General features: G+C 40.8%; 1 protein-coding gene and 1 long non-coding RNA gene across 2 annotated transcripts in view; one reads left to right on the top strand and one right to left on the bottom strand.

The window, feature by feature from the left end:
• Nucleotides 1–3789, top strand: part of LOC116667225 — a 13014-nt gene extending 9225 nt beyond the window's left edge. Inside the window, exon 3 of the long non-coding RNA XR_004324041.1 lies at nucleotides 3578–3789. This is a non-coding gene — a long non-coding RNA (uncharacterized LOC116667225). The remainder of the gene's footprint in view (nucleotides 1–3577) is intronic.
• Nucleotides 1–20748, bottom strand: part of ASIC5 (acid sensing ion channel subunit family member 5) — a 23961-nt gene extending 3213 nt beyond the window's left edge. Inside the window, exons 1-8 of the mRNA XM_006175431.2 lie at nucleotides 20709–20748; nucleotides 18169–18475; nucleotides 12777–13014; nucleotides 12027–12152; nucleotides 9441–9590; nucleotides 8374–8521; nucleotides 6662–6718; nucleotides 4882–5050 (exon numbers count right to left, since the gene is read on the bottom strand). Of these exons, the coding sequence (XP_006175493.2) occupies nucleotides 4882–5050; nucleotides 6662–6718; nucleotides 8374–8521; nucleotides 9441–9590; nucleotides 12027–12152; nucleotides 12777–13014; nucleotides 18169–18475; nucleotides 20709–20748 (1235 nt within the window). The remainder of the gene's footprint in view (nucleotides 1–4881; nucleotides 5051–6661; nucleotides 6719–8373; nucleotides 8522–9440; nucleotides 9591–12026; nucleotides 12153–12776; nucleotides 13015–18168; nucleotides 18476–20708) is intronic.

Here is a 20748-nt window from a genome sequence, read left to right as displayed (position 1 = left end):
ACAGTGTGGTCGCAGGACCCTAGGGGCCCCATCATCCTTTCTGGAGGGTCACAGGGTCAACGTCATTCTCATAAAATACTAACACGTTATTTGAGATTTTCACTAGGCTTGTTGTTTCACGGAAGCTGCAGTAGCCACTTGTTAGACGGAATAGCCTTTCCACAAGAATGAATGAATGACAAACTGTGGTTATTCAGACTTTGGTATCTGGCAGACATTTGCAGCAAAAATGAGCAAAACAGCTCTGTGGCATTGAGGAAAACAACAGATAAGACTTGTAGTCAATGATAAATGTCAAGCTTTGATTTTACACTGCATTTAGAATTTTGGAAAATTTGTGTCTGCTATAATGAGCTCAGCTCCCCACTTTTTAAGGACTTTTATGATAGGATAAGTAATGCTATTAAAATGAAGTGTATATTATATAACAAAGTGGACTGATATTTGGAAAATGTGCCATAGCTCGGAGAATTTTTCGAACTTCCGGTAAATGATGCTCTGCATCACATGTTCGAAGTGCAAGATCAATCAATACAAATACAGTTGCGTCTGAACAGTTCACTGATAGGCTTTGACGTTCCAGGGTGGACAGCTTGCAAATGCTCCCCTTCCCTCTCCTCGTTCCCCAAAGAGTTTGGCTGATAAGAAAGTACAGGGTTTCTCCTTTGATACCTGGGAAGATTCCAACCACACGAACTCTGGTCCTCATCCGGGACCACTCACCCAAGCCCTGCCTTATAACCACATGGGAAGGCAAAGCCATCATCCCCTTCTGTCAGACCCACAGAGGTTCTACTTGGGAGCGTGCCCTACTCTTCCCAGAAAGTGTCATTACGGGAGCAATAAATAAAATTTTCATATCCTCTTGATGCACCTTTGGCATCATAAATCTCACTAGTCTAATCAAATTTTGAGTGGATAGTTGGTCCCAGTCCCTGTGGGATAACTGTAAGAAACAAACTGCAATGAACACTGAAGAGAGCACACTCAAGGTTGGATGTGTCATCAAGGAAAAAAATCACAGTTATCCGTAAAGGCTATTAAAACATACCCCCCCTTTCCAGCTACACATCTGTTTGACACAAGCAACTGTTCTCCAACCAAGCAACATAAACCAACAGGTTAAATGCACAAATGAGAATCCAGCTTGCTTCTACTAATTAAGCCAGACTCTGAAGCAGTCAACAACCTTCTGAACCAATACCCCTTCTCTTCCAACATTGATTTTGCCTTGGAAAATGTTACTGTTTGTAAAAAGCTTTCACTTACATTACCATGCAGTACAAGTATTATTGCTATTTTCAGTGAATTAGTCAAGAAAAGAATTTCACAGCTTAAATTTCGAAAATGGCAATTACTGCCACTTACGTCTCACACGAAGAAAAGCTCAGTTGGACTCAGTGATTTTTTAAGAGTACAAAGTGACCTTGAAGCTAAAAAGTGTGAGAGTATAAATACAGTTGAGTCTGAACAATTCACTGACGTGTTTTGACGTTCCAGGGCTGACAGCTTTCAAATGCCACCTTTCCCTCTCCTCATCCCCGAAGAGTTAGGCCGATAAGAAAGCCTAGGGCTTCCCCCTCAGGCACCTGGTTTAGGGCTTTGCTCGGCTGTCACCTCCCAGGAAGACCTCGCTGGATCATGCTCCTTGGTGCCGAGGACCACCTCCGCCTGACCCGCCTGTACATGCTCACCGTCCATCCTCACCCGGGGGGGAAATGTATCAGGGCAGGGCTTGTGTTTTACGCTGACATGTCTCTAGCTTTGAGAACACCCTGGAGCCCTGACACACAGTACGCCCTCCCTGCATATTTGTAAAATGGACAAGTAAGGGAACATGTTGAAGATGAAACCAACGAATGAACAGATAAATATTAATCTGTCTTATAAGCCGAGGTGGAAACCAACCAGCTGATGACTTTCAGAGGCAACAATAATTATCATTACGAATAGATCCTATTAGCAAAGTTTCCTGGAATTAGGTGGTGTCAAAATACATCTCAGAAGCATGGCTGCAAATCACTGTCTTGATTATTTACCATTTCAGAAATCAATATCCCCAAATAGAATTAATTCAAAATTTATCATTAATGTGTTTACTTAATTTCTATTGGTTTAACCCTGGGCAACAGGAGAATGTCCTGTCTTTAAGTAGATAATTGGAGGGTATTGTAATATTTGCAAATAATAAAACAGTTTGCCAAAGTGGAAGAACTAATAAAGTTGTCTTAGGAGCCCAGAAATTTTAGTAATATTGCGATCTTTTTGTCCTCCACGGTGCTCCTAATTTGCATGTAAACTGATAATTCTGTTTGATTTCCCTAGCACAAAACTTGTAGCCATTTCCAAGCATTAGTCATTTGTGTTTTTGAGAGAAGAGAATTTCATTCTCTACAAAAACACTGTGACGTGTATTTTCTCAGGCAGGTTACTTGTCCCGTCTACACTTCATGGTGATAGTGAAACTGTTCAGGGTTTTAGCCCAAGAATATTTGTTTATGTCAGGAGAGGCACAATTATGAAATAAATCTGGATTTTAATAAGGATGAGAAAATCAAAGAAAAATAGTTCACTGCGTTTACAAAACAAAAATACTTCTGGGTGCTTGAATGTAACTGCTGTATTTAGGGGAATAAATTTGTTTTGCATAAAGTAAATAATTTTATACAAATTTTACCTAAGAATGTGTTAAATTAAGGCCAAAAATTTTTTAAAGTTCATTTGTTTTGCTAATGAAATTGACCTAAATTCAGCCACAACTGACCGGTCCATTCACTCCCACGTGGCCTGCTTCTGTCAGGCTAAATTCTTATCTTCGTCTTAATGGAATTCAGTCACCGCTGTGTGGGGCTCCGGACTGGTCCTGGTCTGGTGTTGCTTTGTTTCAAATGTTCGCAATGCTAAGATTTTATATCTGCTTTCCTGACAAACTACTTGTATTTTCTGATTTACCACTCTTTGATTTCTGGTCCCCGTGTACAAACTGGTGTTTTAATTTATGTGTGACTTCTAACCACCGGCTCTGACTAGGATCTGGTCACCCTTGAGTCCAGCTGCGCCGATCCACCACCTGCCTAGTGGCTTCCCCTATCCCAACTATGTATGGGCCACACATGTTAGTTACATGATGAGATTAACCAGATAACTACTTCTAATAAAAGTTTTAGGAAAAAACAAGCTATGTTCTCTAGGACCATCTTGTTTCACAATGGATTTCTTTTCTGATTCACCAAAACGTCTCCAACATCACGCCTACATTCTCTGCATGCTAAATAGGAAACTCAGGGGCTCTCTCAGCCAAAAATCACACAATGTGCTCTTCTCAGTCACAGTTAAATAAGGAGTCATACTGTAATAGAGAACAAACCTGACTATATTGGATCTGTTCCTTTAGCTTTAACCACTGTGCCCTGCTTTCTAGGCTTAGCTCTGTACCTTCTGTAAAACAATGTTGCCTTTAGCCTGAAATGTCCAGGAGAGCCTATTCTCAGGGCTCTGAGCTTTAAGGATGTTAGGTCTTAAGCACTTATGTAGCAATGGCAAGTTGCAAAATAGAGAATAACCTCTGTTTTGTTAGAAGTTTACAGGGACATCATGATCTGGCCCACGTGGACGGCTGCAAGAACAAAGAATGCCTGCAGCAAGAAGTTTGCAACAACCAACCACTTGTATTTTTGTATAGAAGGAGCCCATATTCTGACTGGAGCAGGATGGTTCTCCAAGACATTAGTCTGCCATCCTGTCAGTCTGTAAGCTTTCCGAATAAACTCACTATTCCTTGCCCCGACACCTCGTCTCCTGATTTATTGGCCTGTCGTGCAGCGAGCAGAACGAGTTTGGACTTGGCAACAATACTCTAAGTACACCAGTTTCCATATTAAAGTGAAATACAAATAGATATCTGTACTGGAGATCAAAGTGTTAACAAAGATATAATTGTGATTTTTCTACTTTCCATCTTTTTATCTGCTAAGTGTTTGAAATGATACCTTAGCAACCTTGTCTTGATGAAAATACTTTTTCTTCCTGATTTGAAAGAATGCTTTACTGTCTAGGCATTTACGCAGGAGAGCGTTTTTAGTTTGTTTGTTTGTCTCATGAAAATAAATACCAGCTTAACACTGGAATCAAAGCATGCTTTCAGAGTTGGAGCCTTGACTGCATAAAAGTAAATCAGCTTTTAATTAGTTAATATACTTTATTATAATAGCTGTAAGTACAAACACCAAATGTACTGTGCTGCTATTTCAGGTTTTCAGCTTGAAAATATAAATAAAATACAAAGAGAAATGTTAAGGTTGCTCCCCGACTTAAAAATAGAGAGTTCTTTATGACGTTTGGTTTGTAATTTCTAAGAGGCATGGTGTAGCAGAAAGAAACCTAACAGAGTCCTCAGTTCATCAAAACTGCCATATGTCTCGGTGGAAATATATCGAGTCGTGGGCTTTGGGCATAAATTCCTTGTGTGAACTACCTTCACAGGATGGTTTCTCAAAATGCCAGGGTCCTCAGTCCCCTCGTCTGTAAAATGAGGCTACTCCGTGCTCCGTCTACCTTAAACAGTTCTTAGAAGACTCAACCATAATAATAGACAAGAAAGAGATTTCATGTTTACACAAGTGAACTGATATTAGTCAGCATTATTCCCGGTTGGGCCAAAAAAAGGTAAGATCATAAGCAAATTACTCAGGCTGGCCTCATTTTACCTTTCGCTCAATTCAATTAATTCAATTTTCTACTTTTAGAATTCTAGGCTTCCACCGATCATTCATTAATGTAAGTCATAGCTTCCTTCGGTTGATCAGAATTTCATGTCCCAAGTCTTTGAAAATAAAGAAAATATGTTAATTACAAATAATTTACCAGACTGAAAAAGGTTACCTGATGTAGTCCCAGCTTCGATTCAACTTCCTGGAAAGATGTTTCAAAGCTTGGTGACTTGGAAACATTGAGTAAGAAACAGTAGCAGGGTACTCCGTTTCTTCACAAGGGACAGGGCAGCTGGAATTATGTGTTCCCTTTGTACACAGTCCCTTAACTTCAATGTGGTCTGAAATGAAAATTAACCCAGGAACTCAGAGAAGAGGACTATTCTATTCACAGTGGGCGGGAAAGAGCTTTTTAATATTTTGTCATTTCACTTTCAATGCTTAAAACTGTGGTTAACAAGTTCTATCACTACTTTAACAAATGATATTCATATTTTATTTATATTTTAACTTAATACAGCAAAACCTGATTAATGACCAACTTCAGGCTTGTTTTCCAGACTCTATAACATTGCTTCTCCTTCAGGCCCTGACTTTTGTATGTATCCTCTAGTTAGACTACTGGCAAAACCCACCACACTTTACTACACACACACACACACACACACACACACACACGTACACACACACACGTACACACACATATACACGCACGGATGCACACATACATGTATACATGCACACATGCACACACATACACGCACACACACGTGTACACACATATGTACACAATACACGATATACATGTACACACAAACGTACATACATGTACACACATACACAGTACACAATACACATACATATACACACATACACGTACACACATGTACACACATACACATAAACATACACACCCGTACACATTCACATGCATACACATACATGTATACACATGTACACACATACACACTTTCCTGAGCCCACTATTCCATAATACGTGCATGATTTGTTTCCCCAAACTTCCCCCACAGCCCCCGGCAGGGGTGTGAAATTACAAGAAATTGACAACGTAACTTTACATCAGTGGTCGGTGATAGGACTTACACGTATTCAGCTTGCGAGCTATTAAAACCATAAGATCTCTCCCACCCACACCCGTTCCATGAAATATGTTACCACCCTTGAAAAGAGCCTGTAAGTCTATTCCTGTGGCCCTGGAGACGTTTTCACGGTGCGTTAGAGCAGCAGGTTTCATAGAAGGGGATATAATATGATTCCATCTCAATGAAATAACCAGTGACCTAGTCATAAATATGAAGCTGCATTTGTGGAGAAAATTAGGGCTGAGTATTCTAGAGTGTTAACACTGGTTGAAAGTTAAGAGAGATATAAGCAAAAAAATGCTGTTTAAGAAGGTAAAGGTGGCGTGTATGGTTGTGACTCCACTTATGTAAAATTATATCTGTGCACCTAATTATAAAGCACATGTAATGAAATGAAGAGTAAAAGAACAGTCACCTAAGCTGTGACAGTAACTCTCAAAGCGGTGCTACGTCTGCTGACTCCCACGTGACTCTTTCCTATTTGTGACGTCTGCACTAGTCACAACAAGCATGCTTTATTTATGTGATGAGAAAAATCAATGAAGCTATTTTGACTGTAAAGTTTAAATTAAAAAAATTAGAAATAAAACCCAGAGGTCTCTTGCTGTTACTTTGTCACTGCGTACCTTTAATTCAGATGTATCTTGAAATCACAGGGCTTCCTGTTTCGTTTTACTGTCTGTGTCTATGTAAGCTATAGTTGCTAATTTTAAGGACGTTGAAAAATTACCCCTTATAGCCTCTCCTGTTTCATTTCTGAACTATCCACAGTATGATGTAGAGTCTTGTATTGCTCTGAGCAACTTTCATATAAATCCTGAAAATAAAGGAAGAAATGAAGCCACTTACCGAGTACGGGAGACACACAGTTGTAAAACTTTTGCAGGTCACACTCTACCCCGTTTCCTTAAAAATAATAAGTGTAAATATAGACTTTACATTTTATGAAATAAGTGGCATAATGACAAAATACCTTCCATCCATCCATCCATTTATTCTTTTGCAAAAAAAAAAACCCGTGAAAACATAACACCCCGCGGAAATCCACACTGAGAGGAAGGATAACCGTGTTTTTTTTTTACTTCCACGTTTCTTTCCATCTGTATCATTCTAAAATCTTCTTAAGCAGTAATAATAATTTTAAACTGCCCCTAGTTCTGAAATTTAAAATTGCTTTTGAATTTATCATCCCATTCTTTTTCTACTGTAGTCCAATGATGTGGAAATCATCGTTTTACAAATGAAGAAACCCAGGTTCAGAAAGTGGCCTGAGCAGTTAGGGACGAATGTCCTGTTCATTCTGTTCACCTTCCACCCCACGCCCTCTGCTCACTGATTTAAATTGATACGCACTCGCACACCCAGTCGGCTGCATTTCCAGTGGCAGGGTGGGCCGGGGAAGTGCCAACAGTTGTTAAGCACCTGCTGTGGACCTTGAGACAAAATCAGTATGTACCAGAGCTGGGTTTAATCCCGGGCTGACTTTAAAGACTTAGCCTCTGCATCTTTTTATTGATTTTGGGGGTGGGGTGGGAGAGAGGAGGTAATTAGGTTTACTTATTTTTCAGTGGAGGTACTGGGGACTGAACCCAGGACCTCGTGCATACTAAGCACACGCTCTACCTCTGAACTATACCCGCCCGCTGCATCTTCATACAGTATTTGTCCATTGCTATAACCCATGTATCACAGGTTAGCCTCAGTGTGTAGTTAATGGCCCTGAAAATGACCAAAAGAGATAGTCCACTTACAACTTGTGGGTAAGTTCAGTGGACTAAGAGGAAGTGTGCTTTGTGAAGAAGTGAAAAATGAAAAAAACTACCTCCACCATTGTTGGTAAATAGCCTTCTTTTCCAAAATGTTCCTTCTTTCTTGCAATGGTATTTCCCCCACTACAAAGAAGGATGGAATTCAGGAAATGGCCCATAGCTGAGAGGCTGGCTTTGACAACGTCCTCTACAACGTGTTGGTGGAGATTCTGTAGCTAGTCCGTGTAATAGCTGTAAATCTCAGTTTCCTCACCGGTAAGTTGACTTAGACGGATGCGTGAGGACCAAACCAAATGACACATTGTCCTGAAAACACTTGATCGACCCTGAAGTTTGTGCAAATGTCATGCCTGTGTTTCATACTTCCTCTTGCCTAGTTTCTGGTCCATATTACTCAGCTTTTGTTTTGTAAGAAAGGAGACATTTTAAAAATATAATATCATTTTCCATCTACCAGTTCAGACTTTTCCCCAGTAACTTTGGAAAGATAATTAGGAATGAGGTCACACTGAGGAAACCCTGATAAGCAGCTTTAGCTACTCGAGAGCACCCAGCTGAAAATGTGGAAAATGAGACCTGGGGACCAGCTCAGACAACACAGGGCTCTTTCCTTTTCCAGAAATCTCTACGATGAGTCCATGATGTACAGTCTGCCAGCTGCCATTTGTCAAATGATTGACTTTGCAGCGTAGACTTTCTTAAGCATGGAAAAGAGTTCCATGACACGTTTATCTCCGTGTCTCGGGTTAAGCACCTAGAAGTCAAGAGGGGACGCAGCCGTTGTCTATTTACCAGGAAGCAGGAAGGGGACGCATCCACACAGCTGCTCTATGTGCCGAGCTTTGCATTCCTTCAGGCACCCACAGGTGCTGTATGTCCTGAAATTCTGCAGCTGGATGTGAGGGTTGCATTCTCCCCAAGGGTATTCTTGATGCACTGTCTTAAGACAAAGTCAACACATGGTTGAGGAGATTTTTCTGAGCTCACTCACGCACCTCCACCCCAAGAAGAGATACACATCTTCACTTTTCTCTCGAAGGTCACTGATTTTTTTTTTTCCAGTTGACTGCATTTGTGTATTTTGCCTACTCTGTTAACCTGAAAATCCCTGGAAGTGAGTCTAATCGTTGGCCTTCAACACACATCCCAACTGCTCTGTGCCTGCAGTGAGTCGATAAAATCAGACCGACTGCTCTAAAAATTAACTCCCACAAGGAAAAGTGGTATCCTTTATGGAAATGATATTTTAGCATCTCACTCAACCCACGCACAAACCAGCAACCAAAATCACAGAGAAAACCCTGCACTGAGGACCTACTGTGTGCCAGGCAGGATGCTTAGCACTTTCTTCGTGTCATTTCACTTGAATTTCCTGATAGCTGTGAAAGGAAGTACCCCCCACCTCCCAGTGTGCAAATAAACGTCCCCTGCTCCGCAGCCCCCAGTGTGCAGAGAGGAGATGGAAATTCGGGAGGTGAATCGAGGAAGTTACAGGGCAGGGATCTGGCAAGTGGAAACCAGCCAGACACTTCTGACCCCAGAAACCCTGCTCCTCCTGCAGACTTTCTCCTTCTCGAATGCCCCTCTGAGAAAACGCACAGTTCAGCCCCCTTGGCATTTCCTCAGACACTGTCCCTTCCAACTGGAATGACAGTCAAAGTGTAGCTGGACTTGGTGAGGCTGCCAGCGTTCAGTTATATTGTGCATGTGAATTCACTGTTTCATGACATGTGAGCCTCCCTGTAAGGGATCTGAATGGAACTATGGAATTTCTGGGGTGTCAGAAGGCCTGGGAGAAGGGTGTGTCCACGCAGAGGCATTAGGGATGTCCCTCGGGCACTGCGTCTGCAGACGCTCACCTTCACCTGGCGGATGGTCACCCGCGCGTGCGTCCCCACTGGCGACAACAAGCCTAAGCCGTCCAGCTGTGGCACCTTCACGGGAGAATGGATTGCAAAGACGATCCCAGCATCCACAAAACCAAGGGTGGGGTCATCCGTGAATTCCTCCTGAAACCAAAATGCGCTTCTTGTCAAACTGCAAGTAGACGTCAACGCTGCATGAGTTTAAGATTGCATGTGGTCATCTCAGGAGAGCACTTGCCTTGCTTAAAATCAGGTATCTCGTATCAGGATGCCATCTCTTTTTATAGGAAAGCGGCGAAAGTTAAACACCTAAGACATACTTTTCAAGGCTGATTCCCACTTCTAAGCTTGGAAGGTTTCACACGGATGTTTGTCACCTTAGGGGACAGTCACAATGCACATCATGACTGCTCCTCGCCTGATGTCCCCGGGCCTCTCCTCCCCTGCTTGCCTGCAATTGCTTCCTCCTTGGCTGTTCTCTTTGCTTCATTTGCTTTACAAAATTATTCACCCCACTTCTTCTCTTTGCAACAAAAATATCTGGTCTTACTTAAAAGGCAATTCATTTTCCCACAAAAGTGAAGACTCACACTACTTCCTTAATGCTTTTATGGGAAAATGAATTTAAGTTTTACAAAACAATTTTTTAAATCATTTTTTAGTTGATTTACAATGTTGTTAGTTTCTGATGTACAGCACAGTGATTCAGTCATACATACATATCAATTCTTTTTCAGTTTCTTTTCCATTATATGTTATTACAAGTTACTGAATGTAGTTCCCTGTGCTCTACAGTAGGGTCTTGTAGTTTATCTAGTTTATATACAGTAGTGTGTCTGCAAACCCCAAAGTCCTAATCTCTCCCTCCCCTCCCATTTCCCCTGGGGAGCCACAAGTTTGTTTTCTATGTCTGCGTATCTGTCTCTGTTTTGTAAATAAATTCATTTGTGCCATTTTTCAGACTCCACATATAGGTGATATTATTTGATGTTTTTTTCTCTGACTTAACTTCATGTAGTATGATAATCTCTAGGTCCATCCACACTGCTACAAATAGCATTATTTCATTCTTTTTATGATTGAGTAGTATTCCATTACATACATATATATATATATGTATGTATGTCACATCTTCTTTATCCAGTCATCTGTTGATGGACATTTGGGTTGTTTCCATTCCTTTTATGCCCAGGAGTGGGATTGCTGGATCACATGGTAGGTCTATTTTCAGTTTTTTAAGGAACCTCCATACTGTCCTCCACAGTGGCTACACCAATTTACTATTTACATATACCAAGATTTTCTATAAACCTTCTGTCAGATGAGCCAATTTAAGACTAAACTTCTGGTGCCTTTGCTATTAGCTGTGATTTCAGGCCACAAGGAGGGGGAGTGGCCTTGCAAATGGGGTGGTTTTTCTTGTCAATGAGTCAACTGCACATGAGATTGCATTTAATAAATATGCTTCATCTTGCATCTGAAACTCCGGACCCTGTTTCCCCTGGTCCTGTCATGACCCTCCAAGGAACACTTAACTGGCTAGTCTGGAGAAATATTTCAGTTCTATTTACTTGTGGAATGTTGCGTTGAATTTGCAGATTTTAATTGTATTCTAAAAATATTTGAGAAACTTCAGCTTGTAAAATTAATCATATAAAATTCAAAGTGACCATCTGGCTAATTCTTAAATAACATGAAAATATTGATGAAGTAGACACAGGAGCAGGGTACCTGCACTGCTTCTGAACATGAAGGAAAGTGTCTTGAATGGACGCAGGTGAGTTACGAAGCACACCTTAAGAGAGGTTCCTGGCATGTAACCAGTGGCTTTGTTCACTAGGATTGGGGAGGTGGGTACTTTGCTGGAATTCAGGGAGGCTAGTTTTATTTCTCATCTTTGCCATCAATTTCTTGTGATTTTGGATACTTCATTCAACAGCATTTCAGACTTTTTGTTTACAAAACCGAATACCTCTAAGTGTGTAATCCTAGAAATGATTGTGCAAGACAGAAGGTAAGAAATAACCTTGGGTGAGAGCTCTACCAGGAACTCCTGAAGTGAACACCACTGCATTCTCAGGTGTCTGGACACATGCTTCCTTAGAACTTCTTGGACCAACGACACACAGAGCTAGGCAAAGTCCAGTAACACAACACTTTTGCAAAGCAAGTTTGTCATCAGCGTTTTGGAGTATGGATCCTAGGACTTGCCAAATGTCTGTGTATGGCTTCTTTCTAAACATATTACCTAAAACCTAAGAATTATTTTTAAAATGCATAGGGTTGTCTTAAATGAACTATGTGCATTCTGATTTAGAAATCTCTAGTTTCCTTGTTTTGTGGCATGAACATTTCCAGAGTCCTAATGATGATAGTAAGTAGTACAGCTAAAACTATCCAGGTTCTGCCTCTCAGTTGTGCCTTTTTAATCTCTAAGCCAGTAGTTTGTTCATCCATAAGACTCTTGGCTAAACTAACAAAAAATGAACTCATGAGAACATCTCCCAAGACAAACGGTTCTGAAACTCCCACACATTGTTCCTGTCCTGAACCCTGGTTCAGTTTAAGAAAATTCAATACCTGATTGATGTTGAAGAGCAAGCTTAAGCCTCTTCCAGAAACACCCACTTTTCCCTTTGCTTGGAGGTTGTCGCCATGATTAAAAGTAAAACAGTTTCCATATTCAGTGAAGACGTGCACAAAGTCCTCAAATACGAAAATAAACCGAAGAAACTACAATCAGCGGGGTACTCTGGCCACTTTGGAAGTTTGCATTGCTCTAAAATTCTTTTCTTAATCACAGGGCCTGAAGTGAGAATGCAGAAACAGCAGAAAGCACGGCTCACCTGGCCCTTTGGGTTTGTATCCAGTAACAGTTGTTGGGTTTCGTAAGCCACACTTGTCAATCTGTGCAGGAGTATCTAACTGAGACATTTTCATGCACAGATGGCTCCTGAGCAACAGGGGAGTGACCTGCATGGGTCCCTTGTTTTCAATAAATGTGCACTAAGTACTCCCCGATCCGGGGTTGGTTGACTCCTTGGCAGGATATAGACAAATGGATAAGGTTTTCCTTCTAGAAGGACTATCACCAGAGATGTCTGTTCCCTATTTTTCCCTTTCAAACTGCTTGAAAAAGGCAGTATGTCTCACGTGTATGCTATGCCCCTGGTACCATAAGGCTGAACTAATGAAATATAATGAAATATAATCTTTGGTTGATCAAATGCAGACTGATTCTCCATAGGAGTAAACTTTATCTCAGTGTGAAATGGTGCAATGAAGTAGCTTATTATATTGATGGTATTTGAAGAAATATGGAATCCTTACCTCTGGGCCACATGGCTTTCCAAAGAAGTCGCATTCTAACAAAGTGCTCCTGTTGAGATAAAAACCTTTTTTCTTGACGAACTCCGTAATGCTGAAGTTTTGGTGACTTGCGAGAAAATCAATAGCCTCTTTAGAGCCAGTGGAATTGGTACTGATTTCCTGAAGATGAAGGACTTTGGATACAATGTGCCATAAGAAAAAAATAATGCCAAATTTGGTGGCAGCTTCTGTCTGGAACCTATTAGTGGAGATAAAGGCGGTATTTAGAGGACTCTAGCAGACCATGCCTGGACCCCGTCGTCTCTTCCATCTTATCTCCTCATTTATAATACTGTGATAAAAAACAGGTCCCTAAGAGGTCTTTGTCGCCTTCTGTAAACTACCTTGTGTTTCTGCACATCGTTTCATTTGCCTAGAATGCCTCCCAGCCCTTGATCTGGGTACTTCTAAAGGGACCTTCAGGACCCAACATCAAGAGTGGTGGGAATGGGTCACTGCTAAGAATGCGGACTTAGGAGCAGACTTCTAGGTTCAAATCCAAGCTGGACCGAAGGTGGTGACACACATCTACCTTCCTTCTAATCGCCAGTCCTGCTGACTTCGGGTCCAGCCCCAGAAACAGAGGCAGCAGACCTACAAGGACTTCTTTCCAGCCCCTGTGATTTAGTGGGGCTCAGCCCCCATGATACATACTTTATGCTTTGTCCCTCATGGTGGTTCTGCTCGTCTGATCAAGGCCTGATTTTTACAGCCACTTCACGGGGTGACTTAGTACATATTTTCGTTTCACTGTGACTCAGGGTCCTCATGTGTAAATCTAGTGTATGTTAATATATGGTACACGTCATTCCACTGGTAGGTTTTAATATATCCCATCTCAAAATGTTACTTGTATGGTCAAATTATTTTTTTCCAAAACATTTAGAAGAGTGCCTGGAATATGGTGAGTGTAAGGCAAATATTTATTCAATAAATGCCTCTTTATTGTCAAAGTGACTTCTTGGCAGTTAAAGTAGAAGTAGTCCGTTTGCTTAATAAGTACTTTGTTATTTTATTTTGCTGAGCAATTTCTGCCTTGCATTATGTATGGTTCTTTATTTTCATAACTTACATTTCTTTTATTTCTTTTTTATTTTTTTAATTGACGTGTATAGTCAGTTACAGTGTGTCAGTTTCCAGTGTACAGCATAATGTTTCAGTCATCCATATACATACCTGTATTCCTTTTCATACTCTTTTTCATTATAGGTTATTATAAGATATTGAATATAGTTCTCTGTGCTATACAGAAGAAGTTTGGTTTCTTAAATCTATTTTTATATATAGTGGTTAACATTTGCAAATCTCAAACTCCCAAATTTATCCCTTCCCATCCCCTTCCCCCACTAACCATAAGATTGTTTACTATGTCTGTGAGTCTGTTTCTGTTTTGTAGATGAGTTCAGTAGTGTCCTCTTTTTTCTTATTTTAAATTTCACATATGAGTGATATCATATGATATTTTTCTTTCGCTATCTGACTTAACTTCACTTAGAATGACGATCTCCAGCTCCATCCATATTGCTGCAATATTTTATTCTTTGTTATGGCTGAGTAGTATTCCATTGTATAAATACACCACAACTTCTTTATCCATTTGCAAACATTTTCTCCCACTCCATAGGCTGTCATTTTGTTTTGCTTATGGTTTCCTTTGCCAAGCAAAAGCATATAAGTTTATTTAGGTCCCATTTGCTTATTTTTGCTTTTATTTCTATTGCCTGGATAGACTGCCCTGGGAAAACATTGCTAAGATTTGTGTCAGAAAATGTTTCACCTATATTTTCTTCTAGGAGGTTTAGTGTCTTGCCTTATGTTTACGTCTTTAAGCCATTTTGAGTTTATGTAAATCAATGAAGTTAGAACACTCTCTCACACCATACACAAAAATAAACTCAAAAAGGCCCATTTTTAAATCAAGTTGCTTCTTTTCTAATTTTTAAGGTTTAATCACTCTTTGTATGTTCTTGATGAGTTCTTTACCAGATACATCTTTTGCAATTATTTTTCTCATTCTGTGGGTTGTCTTTTCATTCTCTTCAGTTCTGTTGTCTTTAATAATATCCTGGGGCATAAGTTGCTTCAGCGTGTAAGGTAGTTAAATTTGGGCCTTTTCACAGCAGATTTTCAGACCAGTCTTCGAACATTCTTCTGACCCCAGGAGGACTCCTCTTTCTTGGATTCCCACTGTAAAACTAGCTAGGCTGTGGTTTATCTTGTTCTTTTTATGGACTTACTAGCCTCATTTTGGTTGTTTACCATCAACATCTGTGGTGTTTTTGAGAGCACCCTTGGACTTGAACTTTACAAGTTCTCTGTTACAGGCCAAGGCGAACTTCGCCACGCTCTGTTCTAAGCGGAATTCCCTTAGGGAGAGCCTCATGGCCTGCCTTTCCCTCCAGGCAAAATATTTACAAGGAGGGTTCTGAGCAGGGGTGTGGCATATGGTCTTCTGACTTTGTCTCTCTCAGTGCAGAACCTCCATCCTTGGGCAGGTGGAGATGAGGGTGATTATTTCAACCTACCACACCCTAGATAGAGCTTCTGCCTCATAAGCAGGGGTCCCTTAAGGAAGGGAGCCTCCAGCCGCCTAACTGTACTCGTCTGGAATTCAGCCTCTGCGACACAGAGAGGGATTGGATGGGGAATGTTGACAGCCTGCATCCGCCAAGGCACAGGGAGCCCTCGACTGGAAACTGGGAGGAGAAGGAGCCCCGTCTTCCTGGTCAAACCCACCTGGAGTGGAGCTTCTGTCACACTGAGACAGAAACGGGGAAGGAAGGAGTGGTTTGTGACTCAAGTTCTGTAGACTCTGCATGTTCTTGTTGCAATTGCATGCATTTTCTTGAGTAAGTATTTCTGCATTCTCTGTATCCCCTGAGGACAATTTCCAGATACTTTAAGTGGTTGTGTATACGTGCACACATATATATATGTACACTTTATGATATTCTAATTATTGTAGTAGATATAATAATTTTCTCTTTTTTCTGCTAAATTTTAAAAAGGGTTACCTCCTGTGATAAGAATACTTAGCAGATCGGTCCTCCTAACATTGGAAGTGTGCAGTGCAGTGAAGCTGAGTGTGGGTACAGTGCTCTACAGCACATCTCTAGAACTCATGCGTCCTAATTAACTGAAACTCTGTGCCCTTTGACCAGAAACTCCTTGCTTCCATTACCCTCGCCCCCAGGCCCTGGCAGCCACATTGCACTCTGTGGCGCTATGAATTTGACTATATCCAACACCTCACGTAAGTGCAGTCACGCAGTATATGCATTTCTGTTACTGGCTTATTTAACTTAGCATAACATCCTGAAGGTTGATGCACATGGTCTCATTTTACAGAATTTCCTTTGTTCTAACAGCTGAATACTATTCCACTTTGTGCACATTCGACTTTTCTTTTGTCCATTTGTCTGCCAGTGTGCATGTAGATTGTGTCTAGATCTTAGGCAATGCCTATGGGAGTGTTAATATCTTTTCAAGATCCTGATTTGAATTCTTTTGGATAAAGACTTAGGAGTGAGATTGCTAGATCATATGGTAGATCTGTTTTCAATTTCCTGAGGAACCTCCATCCCGCTTTCCGTAGCAGATGCACCATTTTGCATTCCCACCAACAGTGTGCAAGGGTTCCAAGGTTTTTACATCCTCCTCAACATTTGTTGTCCTTTTGTTTTTTTGATAATGGCCGTCTGATAGGTGTGAGGTGATATCTAATTGTGGTGTTGATTTGCATTTTTCTGACGCTTTGTGACCCTGAGCATTTTTTCATATACCTGCTGGCCATTTGTAAGCCTTCTTTGGAACAGTGTCTATTCAAGTCTTGAGTACATTTTAAATTGAGTTCTTAGGAGTTTTGTTTTTGTTTTATGCTATTGAGTTGTAGGAACTCCTTCTATATTTTGGTGATTAACTTCTAAATGGTTGATTTTTTTAAATAAAATTCACCAATTATGGTTGTTTCTCTGGGAAAAGACCTCTGAGGGCCCTCATACCGCCATTCACAAAATAACACAGGCCTTTCCCTTTAATGAAGGATATTTTCAACGAATCTTTGCTTTTTTTAATGGCTATGGATTCTTTTTTTTTTTTAACACCTTTATTGTGTTATGGTTCCTGTAAACTACACATATTTCAGATGTGTAATCTGATGGATTTTGATAGGTGTATATACACCAATGAAACCACTACCACAATCAAGATAGCTAGCATTTCCATCACTCTAACCAATCTTTGCTTTCGTTAGAACACATACCATTTAAAATACCATGGGGCAATAGCATTGAAACTCTTTAGGGAGGCATTTGATTGACTCTTTGGAACCTTGATATATACCTCGATACATATCTAACGACCACACAAACAAGCTGTAGTATCTAGTGCATATTGAACACCTGTCCAAAGAACGCCCAGGATGGCACAACTGGTGTCTGTATCACCTCATCTCACGGAACAGCAAACGTGTAATGTAGATGACATCATGTCATTTCTTACCTACACAAATTGATGCTTAAAAAGCTGTAATGACTGGCCGATGGTCAAAATAGCCCATTAGTGGTGGATCTGAAGGAAACCACGTCCCTGCCCCAAGGCGCACCTCCTACCTGTGGTTGTTCAAGTTGACCACAGGCGGTTACAAGGCTCTTCATGGAAGATCTCGTGTGGGAAGGCTGCCCTCCCCACAGGAGACCTGGCGCACAGGCAGCAAACTGCACTCTTCTGGAGGGAGCTGTGGTCAAGGCCCCCCAAACAGCAGAGCACTGAACCAAGTGCGTGCACAGGTCACACACCCTGGGAGCTGGCTGTGCTTCTCTTCGAGTAAGTACCTTGTCCCGAACACATCAGAGATCTCATGTCTCCATCCTTTGCACAGCGGTTCCCTCTTGGTCCCCCCTGCACACTGGCCATCGTTTGACACCCAGACTTCCAGGACACAGACAGAGACTGTCCCCTGTCCTCTGTTCTCTCAGAGCCCCTGCACACACCTTGAGTGTAACGAACAGTTACCACACATATCGCCTTGTGATTACTGATATTTCTTTCCTTTTTACTAATTAACAAGCTTTTTAAATGCAAGGATGAAGACTTATACATCTGTGTAACCACAGGGTTTGGTGCTTTGCCTAGCATATAATTGTGGAAGGAAAGAAAGAAGGAAAAGAGGGAAAATAAAGAAGAAATCAGTCAGCTTCTTTGCCCCTGAATGTGTGTTTTTAAGGACAATATAAGAACTTCAATAGTCTTATGTATATTAAATATCACATAATAAACTCTATTTCAGTCATCCAAGAAAAGTTATACTAGTGAAGTTATGGAGACTTGTTATTATTGAAAGAGTAGTTTTTACCTGTTTAAATTGCAAAACGTCACAGCCGGGAACTCTATATTTTCCACGTACTGAACCTCCACGGACGTCGTGGTGGGCCAGGTGAAATAGTGGATCAGGCGACCGTAGATCTGCCAGACCAGCAGCAAGACCGAGCCCAGGACCACCGCCAACCAGACCACCTTGCGAATTCTGCTCCGGTTGCGGACAACGTTGTGTACACCGTGGAAGGAAGTGGAGGTGGCAAAGTCGTGGTCCAGCTTCTCTCGGTCACTGGGAGATGGTAGAGATTTCTCTGAAAGGTAGAGCCTTATCTTTTGCAAGAGTCCTGAGATTTAAAAATAATAAAACAAACAAAAAGGTAATGAGTTAGGAAACCCTAATGCTACATGTGAAAAACAAGACCCACGTAAGTTTAAACACGTTATCCTTTTATGTGCCTGCATGAGGACTCAGAATTCACCTTGAGTTGCATGGCTCATTTGGGGTCAAGAAATAGAAGTGCTGACTGCAGGGGTCTAATGAGAACATGCCGATGCTCTTCAGAGGATGCTTCTTGCTGATGCAAACCTCTTGGCGCCATCGTCTTAATGTGCTGGTGTTTTCGGTTTCAATCAATCCACCCTGAATGGGTTGCTTTCGACAACTCTTAATCTTTAAAAACTTAGCTTCTGGCCCAGGCACAGTGACATGTGCTACTTTAGCCAATTTTTCAATCTTCCTAAGACTCCGTTTCTCTTCTGTCAGATGGAAGTAACAGCCTCTGCCTCACGAGTTTGTTGTGAATATTAAATGAATGGGTGGGTGGCTTAGCATGTTACCCGGGCCAGGACAGATCCTCAATTCCTATTAGATATTTTTGTCACTCTGCTCATTTAGTAGTGATGTGATAAATGGCAAAATACTCAAGGATTTTTAAACACTGTCTAAAATTCTCATCTAAGAGTTGAGTTCTTAATGGTCTCACAAATGCTGGTAACTTGGTGAATTAACTTGTATATCCTTTACTTCAATTCAGAAAGTATTGTTTCTGTCAACTGCTCAGCATGAATGCACTTCTAAAGGGTTTCATTAAATCATCATCTAATATTTCATAAGTCTAGTCAATTAGCTAAAGTTAAGTCATGAGGTATATAGTGATACATACAAGATATATACGTTTCCTAAGGGACTCCGTTTCATCTGCAAAGTGCTAGGACGCAGTTACAAATTATATTCTGATTATTTTATAGAGGCTGTACACCAAGCAGGAAATTGTGTGTTAATCTGGTTAGCTTGACTTTGAACTAAGATTTTATACTTTCTCCCCATACTGGGTTCTTAAAAATTTAATTTTTATTTTTTATTGAAGTGTAGTCAATTTACAATGCTAGCTTCAGGTGTACAGCAAAGCGACTCAGTTATACATGTACATACATATGTATTTTTCATATTCTTTTGTATTACATGTTATTACAAAAAACTGAATACAGTTTCCTGTGCTATAAAATAGGCCCTTGTTGTTTATCTATTTTATATACAGTAGTGTGTGTCTGCTAATCGCAAACTCCTAACCCATCCCTCTCAGCTCCTTTCCCTCTTGGGAACCACAGTTTTTCTTCTTTTTCTGTGAGTCTGGTTCTGGTTTGTAAATAAAATTTGCATATACTGATTTTTAAAAAAAAAATGAATTAAGAGATATATATGTATAAAGTAACTGCACAGTCCCAGAGCAAAATCAGAAATGTAAGAAAAGTTATGGTTATTATCCATAAGCAAAATAAATTTAATAATGCTCTTTTATGTATAATTTAGCCACTGGCTACAAAGACCTGTGAAGAACTGAGTCTGACAGAAGGCCAACCCGGCCTCTCGTATCTGACACCCTTCCCACCACAGGGGAAGAGTAACTGAGTCATCAGTAATTGATCAGCCAAAGTATGGCTGGTTGGAAGCATTACCCTGAAAATATAAATTTCAAGTTGATCTGTCAAGACCCAGCTCCTTGAATATAAATTTACTCCTTGACGATTACCTTGGCTTTCCCGGCATGTTCTCAATCACTTGCTAAGGGTTTCGAAAGAGTTCTTAAAACAATATTGTTTTAGGTGGAAGGTAAAGAGACAAGGTGATGTGCTGTTGGGGAGATCAGGATTGGTGTAACGCAGAGCCTGCCAGCCTGCGAGCCGGCGACGCCTCACCCTCCCGGCTGGAAGTGTGTACTATGCAATCACAGCCAGTGCTCTGGAACTGAACCCTTCTTCTTCACAGAAGCACTTCGAGGAACATGAAACAAGTTCTGCTGTATTTTAAACCGAAAACTGTAGGCACATGATAAATAGAAACCAACAAAACACGACAAAATAAAACCAAAAGGCAGCCTAGCATGGAGTAACACTGTGAAACTACATACACGCGACTCCCTCGTACACATTACTCTCCTGCTGTTACTCATACTATACCCGAGCAATATCGGAGATCAAATTTCCACAGTGACAAATAGAAGTCCCCTTTCTGTTGCTAATTTCTAGCTTTTAGGGATGCAAATTGTAACTGTTCTGGGGATTTTACCTTTTACCCACCTTCTCCAACATGAGCTTTTGATTTCTCAGTATGCTCCAT

This window comes from Camelus ferus, chromosome 2 (assembly GCF_009834535.1).
Source record: "Camelus ferus isolate YT-003-E chromosome 2, BCGSAC_Cfer_1.0, whole genome shotgun sequence".
Classification (NCBI taxonomy): Eukaryota; Metazoa; Chordata; class Mammalia; order Artiodactyla; family Camelidae; genus Camelus; species Camelus ferus.
The sequence above is the reverse complement of the archived record's forward strand: the minus strand, read 5'-3'. Positions and strand labels throughout refer to the sequence as shown.